Source organism: Garra rufa, chromosome 10, assembly GCF_049309525.1.
Source record: "Garra rufa chromosome 10, GarRuf1.0, whole genome shotgun sequence".
Taxonomy (NCBI): Eukaryota; Metazoa; Chordata; class Actinopteri; order Cypriniformes; family Cyprinidae; genus Garra; species Garra rufa.
The window spans coordinates 39,644,026-39,659,776 of NC_133370.1; the positions used below are offsets into that span (position 1 = coordinate 39,644,026).

Here is a 15,751-nt window from a genome sequence, read left to right on the forward strand (position 1 = left end):
GGTGAATTTTTGGACCTGATAGACCTGTTGTTGACATTATGGTAGATACCCCAGGAGACCTATCAACACCTTGTCGAATCAATGCCTCTCCTAGTGCCTGCTGTTTTTTGGGCTGAAATAAGGTCCCACAGGTTATTAGACAGAAGAACTGTGGTCAGGCTTAAAGGGATAGTTCACCCAAAAATGAAAATTTGATGTTTATCTGCTTACCCTCAGGGAATCCAAGATGTAGGTGACTTTGTTTCTTCAGTAAAACATAAACAAAGATTTTTAACTCAAACCGTTGCAGTCTGTTAGGCATATAATGGCAGTGGATGGGCACAAAACCTTTAAAAGTGAAAAAAAAAAAACATGCACAGACAAATCCAAATTACACCCTGCGGCTTGTGATGATACATTGATGTCCTATGACACGAAACGATCGGTTTTTGAGAGAAATTGAACAGTATTTATATCATTATTTACCTCTGATAAACAGCAATGTCCATCTGTCCTGAGTGCGAGCTCAGCATCAGGCATGTTACCTGTGTACGCGCTCTGGCGTAGTATACGCAAACGCCAGAAGCAATCTGTCGTGTGTATACGACACTCATTGATTACACAGTGCATAGTGATTGTGGGTATAGCGGCTATTCAAAATAGTAATTACTTGCGCTTATCCTGATTGTTCAAACCGATTTAAAGCTAAAAGATTACATTTGCTTGCGCGAACTCATCCAGGAATGTTGACTGTTCACCTATTTCCCCTTCCGCCGTTTGCGTATACTACGCCAGAGCGTGTACATGTGTAACAATCCGGATGCTGAGCTCTCTGAGAACCTGACACATTGGATTCTGGAGACTCCAGGTACGTTGCAGTTCTGGAAAATGGTGGAGTTGGAGACTAAATGGTTCCTGATGGTTTCACACCTAATTCTTCACCTTAATTTTGAATTCTTTCAAGCTTCAAGGTATTAAATTCTTGATGTCAAAATCCAGCATTTTTTCCAAAAATCCCGGCACCCTGTGGATCACACAAAGACTTTTTCACACAAAGACTTTTTCACACAGCCATTATAGCATCAAATCCTACTTCTGGAGGATAATTTTTCTGAGCATAGTTCTGACATGCTCTTCCAGCAGCTTGGAAGTTTCTATCCCCGCACTCTAATTTGCATACTATCTATCCTAAATAGTATGTGAGATTAATTAGTCTGTCTCAAAGTGCAGTATGATGAAAAGAGTATGCCAAAAGTCCGCAGATAGTCCAGTGTTTCCCCTACCATTATCTTAGGGGGGCGCCCCGCCCCCCTTGAATGTCAAGTTCATTTTATTTTTGATATAGCGTCAGATCACAATAGAAGTCATTAAGGTTATCTTTCCTATAGAACAGGGCTATACATTGTTCTTTTATTAAACAAACTAAATTGCCTTGTGTTATTTATCTTATTTACACGAAGGCATGTCATTTCTGTCTTTACATGATCGCGTGTTTACAATGTCTCATCTGCGAAAACACAGACGGGATCGCGGACTCCATTCATAAAAACCGAATCTACTATAGCGCGAAATGCCACGTAAATTCGTCGATTTTTGGATTAATAAATCAAAAGTTGGTCTGTTACTTCATTCAAATCGCGATATGGACTAGTGTCTGTGAAAACTGAAATGCAAAAAGACCGTTTCAATATGAATCCTGCATGCTCCGTTTGCCTCTGTATGTATGAATGGTGGAGACGCGCTTTTACTACACGCATATACTGAAGCACATGTGACGCTCCCGCTAATTTTGGGCATTTGCATCTCGCATGAACAGATAAACTCAATATCCAAAGCTGCTGTGAGTGTCACTTTTACCGTTTCATTTGAGAAAACTAGCATCATAACATGCTGTACACACACAGAAACTTCAAGGCAACCTGTCAAAATAAAAGTAACATGTAACAGAACATTAGTCTTGTATTACTTTTGTACAGTATAATGTAGTTGTTTATATATTCCTATTTAAATAATTGACATGAAACAATATATATGATAAAAATAAATATAACAAGATTAACCACTTAATTGTAGAAAAAAATACTACAATTATTATTTAAATGTTAAATTATTATTATTTATTGATTTTAACAGTAAACCTCTGTTTGTTTGCCAAAAATTAAAAGGGTTTATTTTTCATTTGATTAAAAATAAATAAATGTTTATACTTTTAATTTGATTATGAGAAAAAATAATACACACAAGAATTAAAAAAAAAAAAAAAGCAAAAGTTGGTAGAGCCCTATTGTTCAAAATGTTAAAATAGAGAGTTTTGGACTTATTTTTCCACTGAATAAGTCTATAATAATGTTTTCGTTATTTCACAAAGTAGGGTAAAGTACCGGGAAAAAAAAAGTAACGTTGGCTACCGGCACCGGCACCGGCACCCCCCCCCCCCCCCCCCCAACACTGGAAACCTAGGGGAAACACTGTAGTCTACTATTTTCGGTACAGTTTTGAAGTATGGATACCTGCATGCTCTTGTCTAATCTTGCCCACAACACAATGCACTTTGGAGAAACAAATAAAATAAAAAACTTAAAGTATAGCAGATGTTTGTAAAACGATAGTACAGATGCTGAGAAAGGGATTTGAGTTTTTAATAAGCAATATCGAATTGGAAGGAAGAATTGTTTGAGTAAGTAAAAATTTAAGTAGAATGTTGAATGTGTTGTTACAGTGACAAAATGCATGTAAAAAAATGACATTGTAGTACATCCCAAAATTTGTCTATTCTTTTGTTATAAACTCAAATGTATCACAAAATATAGATGTGTAATTATGAGAAAAAACATTTGAGTATGGCATATAAAGTTTCTAAGAATAAAGCATCTCAGAACAGACTATCATTACAGTCAATATAAAAGGATTTACACATGCTATTTAATAATAAATTATGCATGATATTGATTGTAAACCTATGTTGGTTCAAACCTACCTCTGTCTCAACGAAGAACATCAAACACAAACCTTTTTCAGTTCATAAATTCTTTCTTTATAACAGCATTTCAAACATCTTTTCACTCCTAATTTAGTTCACCTTCTGTTTCAACAGGCAATGAGTTGCTGAACTTTCATTTGTGTCTTATACTGGCAGAACCGGTTTCTATTGGCTGGTCTTTTATCAAACATTTACTTTCTTCCTTTCTGGCAAATACAAAAGCATATACAGCAACAATATATTGTCTAACTGCAAAATACAGAACCACACACCTGCACAAAAACACACACATACACAATACCCCCCCCCCTCCCTCCCCTTTTACCTGTAGTGTACTGGTGCCACATTCCAAAAAAAAAAAAAAGCCACCACGGGGGAGCAGATGGAGCAGAAGACCACCACTGCAGAGCACACAAGTCAGAAGATCCCCACGTCGGAGCAGAAGACAACCACAGTGGAGCAGAAGACCTCCACGGCGGAGCAGACAGAGCAGAAGACCACCACGGTGAAGCAGATGGAGCAGCCTGTCAAAACCAAGAGCATTGAATGGAACTGAACTAACAAACAACTCATGGACTGAAACTGGGCAAGCAGATACAGTATCTCACAAAAGTGAGTACACCCCTCACACACCCCTCACATATCAGCAACCATTTTAGTATGTCTTCTGAAGAAACAATACTATAGAAATGAAACCTGGATATATTTTAGAGTAGTCAGCAGTGCACAGTATAAGAGTCTATAAGAGTCTACAGTTTACAGTGCAGCTTGTATAAAAAAAACTCAACATACAGCCATTATTGTCAAAATAGCTGGCAACAAAAGTGAGTACACCCTAAGTGATAACAGCAGTATGTTGTTTAACTATGCAAAGCCACATGTCCTATTCATCATGTTTATTTTTTAGTCTGCTTGACAGGACCATGCAGAGTTGTGTATCTTTGTATTAGAGCAGTTATAATTGGGTGCTTTAAGTACAATTCTCTCATACTGACCACTAGATGTTCAACATGGCATCTCATGGCAAAGATGCATGAGTGCTGCCAGCATTGCTTTAAAGGTTTCAGAAGTAGAAGGTCAGCTTGTCAGTACTCAGAGCATACGCCACACAGTGCAACAAGTCAGTTTGCATAGCCGTCCTCCCAGAAGGAAGCATCATTTGAAGCTGGCTGAAGACAACCTGTCCAAGAGCATGAATTACTGGAACTATGTCCTGTGGTCTGATAAGACTAAGATAAACTTGTTTGGTTTCAGATGGTGTCCAGCAATGTGTGGCGATGCCCAGGTGAGGAGTAACAAGAAAATTGTGTCTTGCCTACGGTCAAGCATAAACTGACAGTTCATAATCAGCCTCCATGGCTGGTTCATAAGGGAAGAGAGTTGGTCTTCATGACTGGCTCAGAGGAGGATAATAGTTTATAAGGGGCCTCAGTGGCTATGACAGGACAGACTGAGGATTCACAGGCGGCCTCCATGGTCGTGACGGCACAGGCTGACGGTGCATTGCTGGGCACCACCACCACACAAAGTGTTGAAGCAAGCGTCGTCGCTGCTTCGAGAGGTTCTGAAGCATACGCCGCCACCTCTGCTGAAACTGCAGTGGGCACCATCGCCTCTGGAAACATGGCAGTAAACTCCACAACCTCCCGAAGGATCTGCAGTATCAGCTGCCTCCTCTGGAGAAATTATAGCCACAACCTCTCGAGTTTCGGTGGTAGTGTACGCAGCCCAAAACTTTCCATAAAGCGATCCCCATCATGTGAAGTGCTACAGACGGAGGAATTAGTTCAGGAACAGAAGGGTTAAAGTCAATGTGTTTACGGATACCAGTCATGCTGACTGACACCAGCGAGGATCCTCCACGATACCAGTCTGGGATACTGAAAAACTGACCTCGACAATCTGGACGTAATAGACAGGACATGACAGGACTTGACTGATTCAGGAAGAGCAGCTGTGATTTGACTTGACTCTGGAAGATCAGCTGACAAGTGACAAGACTTTGGGCAATCAGCCGAGATGTGACGAGATTCTGGGAGATCAACTGAGATGTGGTGAGACTCTGGGAGAACAGCTGAGACGTGACGAGACTCTGGACAATCAGCTGAGAGGTGAAGGGACTCTGGATGAACAGCTCAGACCTAGAAACCGGGTAATCCAACAGACAGGCGATAATTCCAGGGCAGGCAGAGAAACAGGCAAAATGGGGAAACCAGGTTAGGATCAAGACATGAAGTAAAACAGGACTTAAATAGGCTCCATAAAGACACAGTGATATGCACAAACAACACTAGGTGATCAGGAAAAGGAAGTCAATATAAAGTGTGTTTGATTGGTGTGTGTAATCAGTGCAATTGATGATGGGAAATGTAGTCCATTGTGACATGCAACAGTTTGTGTAGTGTGAGAGTCAATGTAACTGGAAGGCAACATCTGGTGGCGAGCAGACAAAAAACCATGGACCAGATTCTTGACAACCATAGGCTAGTACTTTTACACTGTTAATCTAATGTTAAACCTATTAAAATGTTTTTAAAAAGCACATGGCTCTATAGCGCCAACTAGGGCTGCACGATTAATCGCACAATGTTGTGAGGCGCGTTTAGTCAATGAAGCCGGTACTTTGATTAGTAGTAAATCTCCATCACGTGCGTTCAGCTGCGTTCAGCTGGAGCGTTCAGAGGCGTAAATCACTGACAAGCTACGCCAAATCATGCTCAAAATCGCATTTGATTTGATTTGGTGTAGTTTGTCAGTGATTTACGTCTCTGTGTATTAATTGCCACTCCAGCTGAACGCACGTGATGGAGATTTACTACTAATCAAAGTACCTGTTTCACTGACTAAATGCGCCTCACAACATCGTGCGATTAATCGTGCAGCCCTAGCGCCAACACTTTGAAATGTCGCAATGACCGGCATTTGTCAGTGCCTTACACCTCAAAGTTTAATGAGTGTGTAAATGACACAAAGCTGCTGACGTTAGCTATATTAAAAACAGATGGATGCTATTTAAATGGGTTCCTATGGAGACCGGAACAGAAGAGCATCCAATCTGACGTTAGAATTCGTAATGGCGGCGCTCATCGTTTACTCAGGAAAAAGGTCTATAGCACCTAATTAAACCATGCTTTTAAAACGTCTGTTACTTAGAAACATCTTGCTAAACAACACAATAGATATCATGTAGACACCATATCATAATTCGTAATGAGCACTCATTCAAACACAGAGACTTCAATACTTGGTACACAGGGACATCTCATTCCACCCTATACCAAGGGGCAACTTATCAAAGAGAATCATCAGCTACCATCTCTGATGAGGCTGGCACCTCAACAAGGAGCTTCAAAGAGAGGGTCAACCTCAAGAAAAATCACAGGGGTGACCAGTTAACTTAAAACCCCTTTAGTCCAAAGAGAGGCAGCCCAGACCTGTTTTGTTTTGCTTTCCTTTTTTTGTTGGAAAAAGGGAAGCAAGGAACACTACTTTAAAAACCCAAACCAATAGTGGAGGGACATTTCACTCTGCCCTAAAACTCACTCAACATGCCAAAGAGAACTGTTCTCAAACAGCTACCATTACTAAGGAAGCTGCCACCTCAAGGGGGAGCCTCAAATAGAGACTCAACAGCAAGAGAGCCGCGGGAGGATTGTCTTACTATCAGGGCATAGTCCACCTACCTTGATGGTCAATGCAAAGAAAAACAGGAGCAAGGAACCCTTGCTTTGAAACCTGATGAAAAATGGGAAGGGACACCTTGCTCAACAACCACAGGGGATCAAGCCTTACTTCAAAAACCTCTGGAGCCTGGGGGAGGCTGCTCAACTTCGGATATTTTTTGCAAATAAAAGCTGAAGAAACATGAACATAATTCTTGTAGACTCTTAAAAACCCAATACTCCTGAAAACTGGATAAAAGAAGCTAAATAGCAGGAGTACAAACTGCCATTTTTAGTTTCTACTAACCTCCGTGTAAAAAATTAAATGATTCTGCCATCTTACTAAAATCATTTGAACCTCTGCAATTTGCTCTAAAACTCAAGTGAAAATTGTCATTTTGATTCCCCTCTACAAAATAGTTGATTACTCAAACGTCTGGGATCAATGTGTTGTGTATGGTTCATTATTAAATTAAATTTCCCCTTTATATAAATATATTTATATAACTATTATTGTGATTATATCATTATTATTTATTATTATTATTATTATTATTAATAATAATAGTGATATTACTGTTGCCGTCATTACAAAATATCGTCACAAAATATTATCGTTACATCACAGTCTTTATTATTGTTATTACTACTACTACTACTATTATTATTATTATTTTTACTGTTAATATTATTGATATTACTGTTACCATCATCACAACATATTATTGTCATCACCATCTTTAGTATTATTGTTGTTATTATTATTATTACTGTTATTTTTGATATTACTGTTACTATCATCACAAAATATCATCGTTATCATCACTATCCTTAGTATTATTATTGCTGTTGTTACTTCCGATTATTTCTATTTATGGTTATTTCTATTATTTCTAAACATGCTAATACTACTTTTAGCATTACTATTATTCAGATTGTCATTTTTGCTCATTTTCATTCATTATCATTGCTGTTTTTGTTTTTGGTATTGTTTTTTGTTGTTTGTTTTTTTTCTCCTGCGTTTACCATGTTGTATGTTTTTGCACTCCAAATAAACAAAAAAAAAAAAAAACATCTGGGATCAAAAGTCTCATTTTTTTAAAGATGTTTCTTATGCTCATCAAAGCTGCAATTATTTGATCAAATTATTATTTTTTATTTTATTTTGTTAATCAATGTTGATAATAAGCATTTCAAAGATATATATTTTCTAACAATATACACTGGGCTACAGTTTAAAAGATTGGGGTCAGTATTTTCTTTCTTTTTTCCAACATTGATAATAAATCAACATAATGCTTTGCATCACAAAAATAAATTAGATTTTAAAGTATATTAAAACAGAAAACCATTATTTTACATTTTAATAATAATGCACAATACTGTTTTAATGTTCCGTATTTTTAAACAACTAAATGCAGCTTTGATGAGCAAGAGAAAAGAGAAAGAAGAAGAAAACAGAGAATCGAAGAAAAAAAGAACAGAACAAAATCTTACTGATGAACTTTTGAATGGTAGTACATCCATGATATTTAATATTTTGGCTTTCATTATTAATGTTTGTCTTACCTCAGAATATAACATAAACAAAATAAAAAAAAATGTTATCTGACACGGAACGACCCTATTAAAATTGGTAAATCGATCTCTGTCGTCTAATGGATTTGTCCGGCCCTTGTAATACTGAATTGGCTTTATCAAACCGGTCTGATTGACAAAATAGCAGATGTTAGCCTATTCCTTACGGTGCCACAAGAGGACACATCCACAAACCGGATTGAGTTCATCGACGTAGGTTCTGGTTACGTGGCCAAAGTGACGTCGCCAAAGTTGACGTTTCACAAACATGGCGTCGCAGCAGAATGAAGTGGACGAGCTGTTCGATGTTAAAAACGCGTTTTATATTGGCAGCTATCAACACTGCATTAACGAAGCGCAAAAAGTAAAGGTGAGTGTCCTGCAAAAAATATCGTTCATGAGACAAAAACATTTCCTCTTAAGCGTTTGTAGTTTCTGGAGTGCTATGTGTGTTAGCTATTGGCTAGTTCATTGTATCTATTGTATCTTATATATTACGTAGCTATTCAAAGACTGTAACATATGACAAACATCCACATGTAATTGTTAATTTCTTTTAGACGACAAGTCCAGAAAAGGATGTTGAGAAGAACATTTTTCTCTACAGAGCATACATTGCTCAGGTAAGTTCATCAGTCTGTTGTGATGCTGCTGTGTGTGTGTTGTTTTAGATATTTCTATGTAACAGTCAGCTACAATGTCTTTTTCCCCTCTGTCAGTAAAGATAAACAGTTGTTTTCCCTTTAGATCAACAAAGACAGTAAAAAATGTACGTTGTTATACAAAAAGGAGTTTGAGAAGCTTAGAGCTGGTAATATGGTGATCAATAACTAACGTTAGATGGTTAACAGTGATGCTTTTGTCTCCTCAGAGGAAGTATGGTGTTGTACTGGATGACATAAAGCCAAGCTCCTCTGAGGAGCTGCAGGCTGTCAGGATGTTTGCAGAGTACCTGTCCAATGAAGGCAAGAGGTTTGTGCAGACTGTCACTTTTTGTCTTCATTATTTCAGACCATATATGTGACCCTGGACCACAAAACCAGTCTTAAGTCGCTGGGGTATATTTGTAGCAATAGCCAAAAATACATTGAATGGGTCAAAATGATTGATTTTTCTTTTATGCCAAAAATCATTAGGAAATTGAGTAAAGATCATGTTCCATGAAGATTTTTTGCAAAAATCCTACTATAAATATATCAAAATGTCATTTTTGATTAGTAATATGCATTGTTAAGAACTTAATTTGGATAACTTTTAAGGTGATTTTCTCAGTATTTAGATTTTTTTGCACCCTCAGATTCCAGATCTTCAAATAGATGTATCCTGGCCAAATATTGTCTTATCCTTAAAAAACCATATATCAATAGAAAGCTTATTTATTGAACGTTCATATGATGCATACATCTCAGTTTTGTAAAATTTAACCTTATGACTGGTTTTGTGGTCCAGGGTTACATATAATTAAAAACATATATTTTAGCATTTTTGTCTGTCATTTAAATGCTTACCAGCGGTTTCTGTGGGTCTTTAAAAGTAAAATCACCTTTCCACAAATTAAGAAATTAAGGTCTTAAATTCATAAAGTTATGGCATTACATCTGGCATGGACTGCAAAAAAATGAATATTTTGTGGCGTTTTTGTGTTGCTTTCCAATACAATTATCTAAACATCCTTAAATCAAGATAATTTTTGTTGAGATGCAAAATGAAATATGAAGTCTTGAGCAAAATTGAACAAAATTAAGTAAACAAAGGTCGACATAGTATGAAAACTTGCTTTTCTTTAAATGAGGTTGAATTTTCTAAACCATATGGCAAATATTTGTTCTTGATTTAAGGGCAAATCCAGCATTATGGATGTGACGTAAATGCTTAGAGAATAGAATGTTGATAGAGTTGAAACATAAGAAAAATATCAGTCTATGCACAAGTTTTCTATGTTAAAAAGGGAAAAAATTATGCGTTATGGATGGGATGAAAAAGGACACCGTTTTTGAGAGACCACATACTTTGTAGGAGTTCTGCAAATTAAAAATGCACAAACCAGATGCAATAATACCCAACAATCAGAGAAGCGATGGCTCTTCACAGAACATATAATTGTAATGTGGTGTGATTTATGGGGAATATGTACAGACAAGTCAGAAAACAGCACTTACTACAGACTGAAAAAATGCTTTAAAAACTTTAAGAGAGTCCTCACATGGGTATTTGAACCACCAAATGTTTACATCTGTGCTATCAGTTTAGTAAAAACTTTTTAGGTAAATGTATCTAGACTAGATATAGCATTTCTTTTGACATTTGTAGTGGAAAGCAAGACAAAATAATAAGAACTTTTTTGTTTTGATCATTTTTAAGATATTAAACATTATTGTTATTTGCACATTCTAGTTGTTAGGAACAGAGGTATTCAAGCCTTAAGCTATTTTTTTGTAACAGGAATTAAAAAGTAATGGAAATCTGTTAAAGTTTGTGTTGCTAAAACAACTCATCCCTAGACAGTTACCATTTGAAAACATACTGATGTTATGCATTAAGTGATTCATGTTCTTATCTTATGGCCCAATACTTTTCTTAGAGATGCAATAGTGGCAGAACTGGACAAAAAGATGGCCAAGAGTGTTGATGTTTCCAACACCACCTTCCTGCTGATGGCGGCTTCCATCTATCTGCATGAGATGAACACAGATGCTGCATTACGTACCCTGCACCAGGGAGACAGTCTGGAGTGGTGAGTTTCCAGACTTTCTGGGAGATTCAAAAATTGCTGATTTAATCTAACACAAGTTTGATTATAAAACCATAAATTGCTCACTGTCATTTTGTATTTCTCTTATAGCATGGCCATGACTGTCCAGATACTTCTAAAGTTGGACAGAGTTGATATGGCAAGGTATTTTTTTGTGTGTACATAAATGGTAAATGTATATGTTTAATTAAAAAAGTACATGTTTGACAAAATATGTGGCTTAACTTGCTACAAATATATAAATAAAAAAAAATCTGCTTTTAGTTAATGGCTTTAAATATATTATTGTCATGGATCTGTTGTGGTGCTCATTGTCTCCACAGAAAGGAATTAAAGAAGATGCAAGACCAAGATGAAGATGCCACTCTGACCCAGCTTTCTACAGCCTGGGTCAACCTTGCAATTGTGAGTATTGAAGTAGACGTGGACAATTTTTTTCTTGGAGGGTTCTTATCTAAAGGCTGTGAAACACCAAGTCAGCTAGTGTCCGAGCATCTGTCAATCCAGATGGTGTGTTTACGGTGTGTTCTACACCGTTTGCACTAGTTAGACCACAGTCGGTGGCTTTTTGATCAGTTGAGTATATTGAAATGGAGTCGGATCCATTGGCTGTGAGAGATCACTTTTATTGGCTGTTCACCTTAACCAATCAGTGCATACGAAAAAAAAAAAATATGCACACAGAGAAGACTCTTCTCATTTTACGTAATATTTACCTAATTATGCTAATGTTTTCATCATGATGTTTTCAACCAAAGACCAACTGATCAACATGATTTTTATTTAAAATAGTAAGCAAGTGCTGCTATGTTTACAGCAAGTGTTCAAGTGGGCTTGAGGAATGCAAGTATATGTGTAGAACTTATCTAATGGGACAAACTTACAACATAGTGTTGTAAAAATGTCAGTAAAGGTTTTTCAGAGTCTTATTTACACATTTTGTACTTGAAGGGTTAGTTCACCCAAAAATGAAAATGAGAAGCCCATTATTTACTCACCTTTAAGGCATCCTAGATGTGTATGACTGTCTTCTTTCAGACGAATCCAATCGGAGTTAATTAAAAATATTAAAAATTGTTCTGGCTCTTCTCAGCTTTTTAATAGCAATGGGTGAGTGTTTCTCTTCAACAGTCCAAAACAGTGCACTAAAGTGCATCTGTCCATAATAAAAAGTGCCTCACATGGCTCTGAGGGGGTGAATAAAGGCCTCATGTAGCGAATTGTTGTGTTTTTGTAAAAGAAAAATATATTTAAAGCGTAATCACTTTTCTAGAGCTTCTGCAAACTATTGTACACAAAAGCTGTGGATGGCGTATGATGTCGACATTGCGCTGCTCAGAAGTGACGAATGCGGACACAGCGTCACCCAGACTCTGCCTCCAGCGGCCCCCATGTAAATTGAGTTTGAAACCCCTGCCCTAAGTGCTTGTTCGCTGTTTGACTGTAGTCATTAATAATATATTAGCGTATAATTTCAAGATCCAATATAGAGCAGGAGCCCAAAACCAGGATGCTGATGGGTTGTCCAGGCGCCCAAACGGTCAGCTGATGAATGATCTAGAGTCCCAAAAAGAACAGGAGAGAATAAAGCAATTCACTCTGAACCATCTAGCTGAAGTTGACAAACATTCGCATGTGATCCTGCCAGAAGCAGTAAAGGCTGTGTGTGAGAAACATCAGGTTAGCCAGTCACAGGATGGACATTGTCCTGTTTGGATGACATTAGCAGAATCCTTGACGATGAATGCGGATGCATTACCTCAAGGCATTGCACTATTTGACGCTTTTCGGCAGCAGAGAGATCTTTTTTCTTTCCCATATTGCTTGAAACCTGTGGCCTGCTTAATAATGTGGAACATCCTTCTTAAGTAATTTTCCTTTAATTTGGCTCATTTGGCAAACTATTTATCACAGGTGTCTGAGATTCATTTCAGTGATCCAAAGAGCCATGAGACACAATACCATCCATGAGTTTAATTGAAAAACAAAAATTTTTAATGTTTATGACACTTACATCCAATTTGCATAATAATTTGGAACACGGTGTAGTTCACTTCCAGAACAAAAAATTACAGATAATGTACTCCCCCCAACCCCTCTTGTCATCCAAGAAGCTCATGTCTTTCTTTCTTCAGTCGTAAAGAAATGATGTTTTTTGAGGAAAACATTTCAGGATTTCTCTCTATAGTGGACTTCTATGGTGCCTGCGAGTTTGAACTTCTAAAATGCGGTTTAAATGCAGCTTCAAAGAGCTCTAAACAATCCCAGCTGAGGAAGATGGGTGTTATCTAGCGAAACGATCGGTTATTTTCGAGACAAAGTGACTTTTTATATACTTTTTAACCTCAAATGCTTGTCTTGTCTCGTCTCTGTGATGCGCATGCATAGTCTGTAATCCGGGTCAATACTGTTAGGGTATGTTTAAAAAAAAACTCCCGGTTCGCTTTCAACTTCAAAGTCGTCATACAATGCTGTTTTACCAATTTTTTTTTGTAAAGGCCGTTTGATCTATTTTGTATGTTTACTTCGTAAACATTGGGTCGGTACTTCTGCCGCAATGTAGGACAATTTTGAAGTTGGGAAAGAAAACGAGATGGGAGTTTTTCGACATACCCTAACTGTATTGACAAGCATTTGAGGTTAAAAAGTATAAAAATTGTCAATTTGTTTCGAAAATAACTGATAATTTCGCTAGGTAAGACCCTTCTTCCTCGGCTGGGTTTGTTTAGAGGCCTTTAGGCATTTAAACTGCATTTTTAAAGTTCAAACTTCGAGGCACCATACATAGCCATTATATGGAGAAAAATCCTGACATGTTTTCGTCAAAGAACATAATTTTTTCATGACTAAAGAAAGTAAGACATTAACATCTTTGATGACAAGAGGGTGAGTACATTATCTTTAAATATTTGTTCTGGAAGTGAACTAATCCTTTAAATGATTTTGTTTTTCTTTAATATCTCTGCGTGTGGCTATTTATTTGTTCAGTGTTTACTGAATTGTAAATAATGCTTTTTCTTATCGACTGAGAATTAAATGTGTTTTTCACTCTTCTTCTATCAACAGGGGGGAGAGAAATTGCAGGATGCGTTCTATATCTTCCAGGAAATGTCAGACAAGTACTCACCCACGCTGCTGCTGCTGAACGGTCAGGCTGCAAGTCACATGGCGCAGAATAAGTGGGATGAGGCTGAGTCAGTACTACAGGATGCTCTGGACAAAGTAAGAGCCTGGATTTCAGCTCAGCAAATGCCAAGAAGTTTTGTCTAAGTTTAACTTCCAGAGACTTCTTTGTTGAATCCAAGACTATCAAGCTAAGCGAACAACCCAAACTCAGACCATATTAGAAATTCTATCATGAATGCACAATCACAATTTAATCAGGGCTTCATTTTTTGTGTAAGTCTCTTATGTTGACCTATACAAGGCAGCAAATTGGTTGCGAAGAGGGAAAACAAGCATTTCTGGTTGGAAACTGGAATTGAAAGCAGAACTAATTAAGATGTGCTGCATATTGATTATTCATTGAGCTGGCTTTGGTCCACTTTTAACTACGGTGAAATGTCATGATTTCCTTTGTCCTTTATCTTCTACAGGACAGCGGCCACCCGGAGACACTCATCAACCTCATTGTGTTGACACAGCATTTGGGCAAACCTCCTGAGGTGAACTTTATAAATATAAATGTTCTCAGCACAGTCACGTTAACATGTTAAGATTAAAACTATAATCTGCATGCTTCAGTGTATGCGAAAGCATTTTATACCCCTGAGGAAGCATTAGTTGTGTAAAGGATGGCAGAGGTGTTTATCATTTCTTTGTTTTTGCACAGGTGACAAATCGATATTTGTCTCAACTGAAAGATGCACATAAGTCACATCCATTTATTAAGGAATATCTTGCTAAGGTAAGGTTATTTAGTGGGAGATGGGACTCTTTGTTTTGTTTTTCTTTTTTGAGAACATATCGTCAAGACATTATAACTGTTAAAAAATGAAGAACTAAGTTAAATAATGACGTTGTAAACTCAATTATGTTCCCACAGGAGAATGAATTTGACAGGCTCGTCATGCAGTACGCCCCTAGCGCCTGAAAGAACTACATAGATTTAATTTATGTCTCCTATGATGCAACGCAATATTATTTCTCCTTTTCACTTTTTTTAAATGCCTTTAAACAAAATATCATTAATCTGTTTGAGATTTTTGTCTTTTTGACATGCCCAAAAGCTCTACAAACATTCCTGTATGATGGTTAAATAAACATGTTTATCATACATGGTGGTGTTGCATTATTGGATATTCATATTGTGATTTGATATTACAAAACAATAACAAACAGCTAATTTCCTATTATCATTCATTGGGAGAATAGCTCATATTGTAGCAAAGAAGCCTTTGAAGTTTTTCACAATTGCTAAGGCACAATTCCTGAAACCTTTATCCATTTTCTTACACCTTTTCTTGTCAAATTAAAGCACAACTTAACGTGCACATTTTTATATTTAGTTATATTAAATACGTTTCAATTTAATTATTTTTTTTTTTCAACTGCTTACACAATTTTTTTTTAACTTTAACTCTTTTTTTTTTTTTTCAAAACTTTTCACACAAATCCAAGAATTGCACACACAAAATGCAAAATGCCTCACATCTCTTGCAAAATGAAGCACTGCATTCAAAATGTCACAAACATGTCTCAAAAGCAAACATTTGTCTTGCGTTGCAAACACCTTTGCCGTAATATATTTTTGGATATATCATGTGCACACTGTTATTCAAAATCTAAAGCTTTTTTCCT

The 15,751-nt window shown here is 37.0% G+C and overlaps 1 protein-coding gene across 1 annotated transcript; it reads left to right on the plus strand.

Annotated features, from left to right (window-relative positions):
* Positions 1–8,430: 8,430 nt before the first annotated feature.
* cope (COPI coat complex subunit epsilon) lies at positions 8,431–15,227 on the plus strand. The gene is made up of 10 exons (XM_073849676.1): positions 8,431–8,569; positions 8,760–8,822; positions 9,071–9,171; positions 10,781–10,933; positions 11,042–11,095; positions 11,275–11,356; positions 14,018–14,173; positions 14,548–14,616; positions 14,784–14,858; positions 14,997–15,227. Exons 1-10 carry the CDS (start codon positions 8,468–8,470, stop codon positions 15,042–15,044), a joined length of 903 nt encoding a protein of 300 aa, XP_073705777.1. The 5' UTR covers positions 8,431–8,467; the 3' UTR covers positions 15,045–15,227.
* The last annotated feature ends 524 nt before the right edge of the window (positions 15,228–15,751 follow it).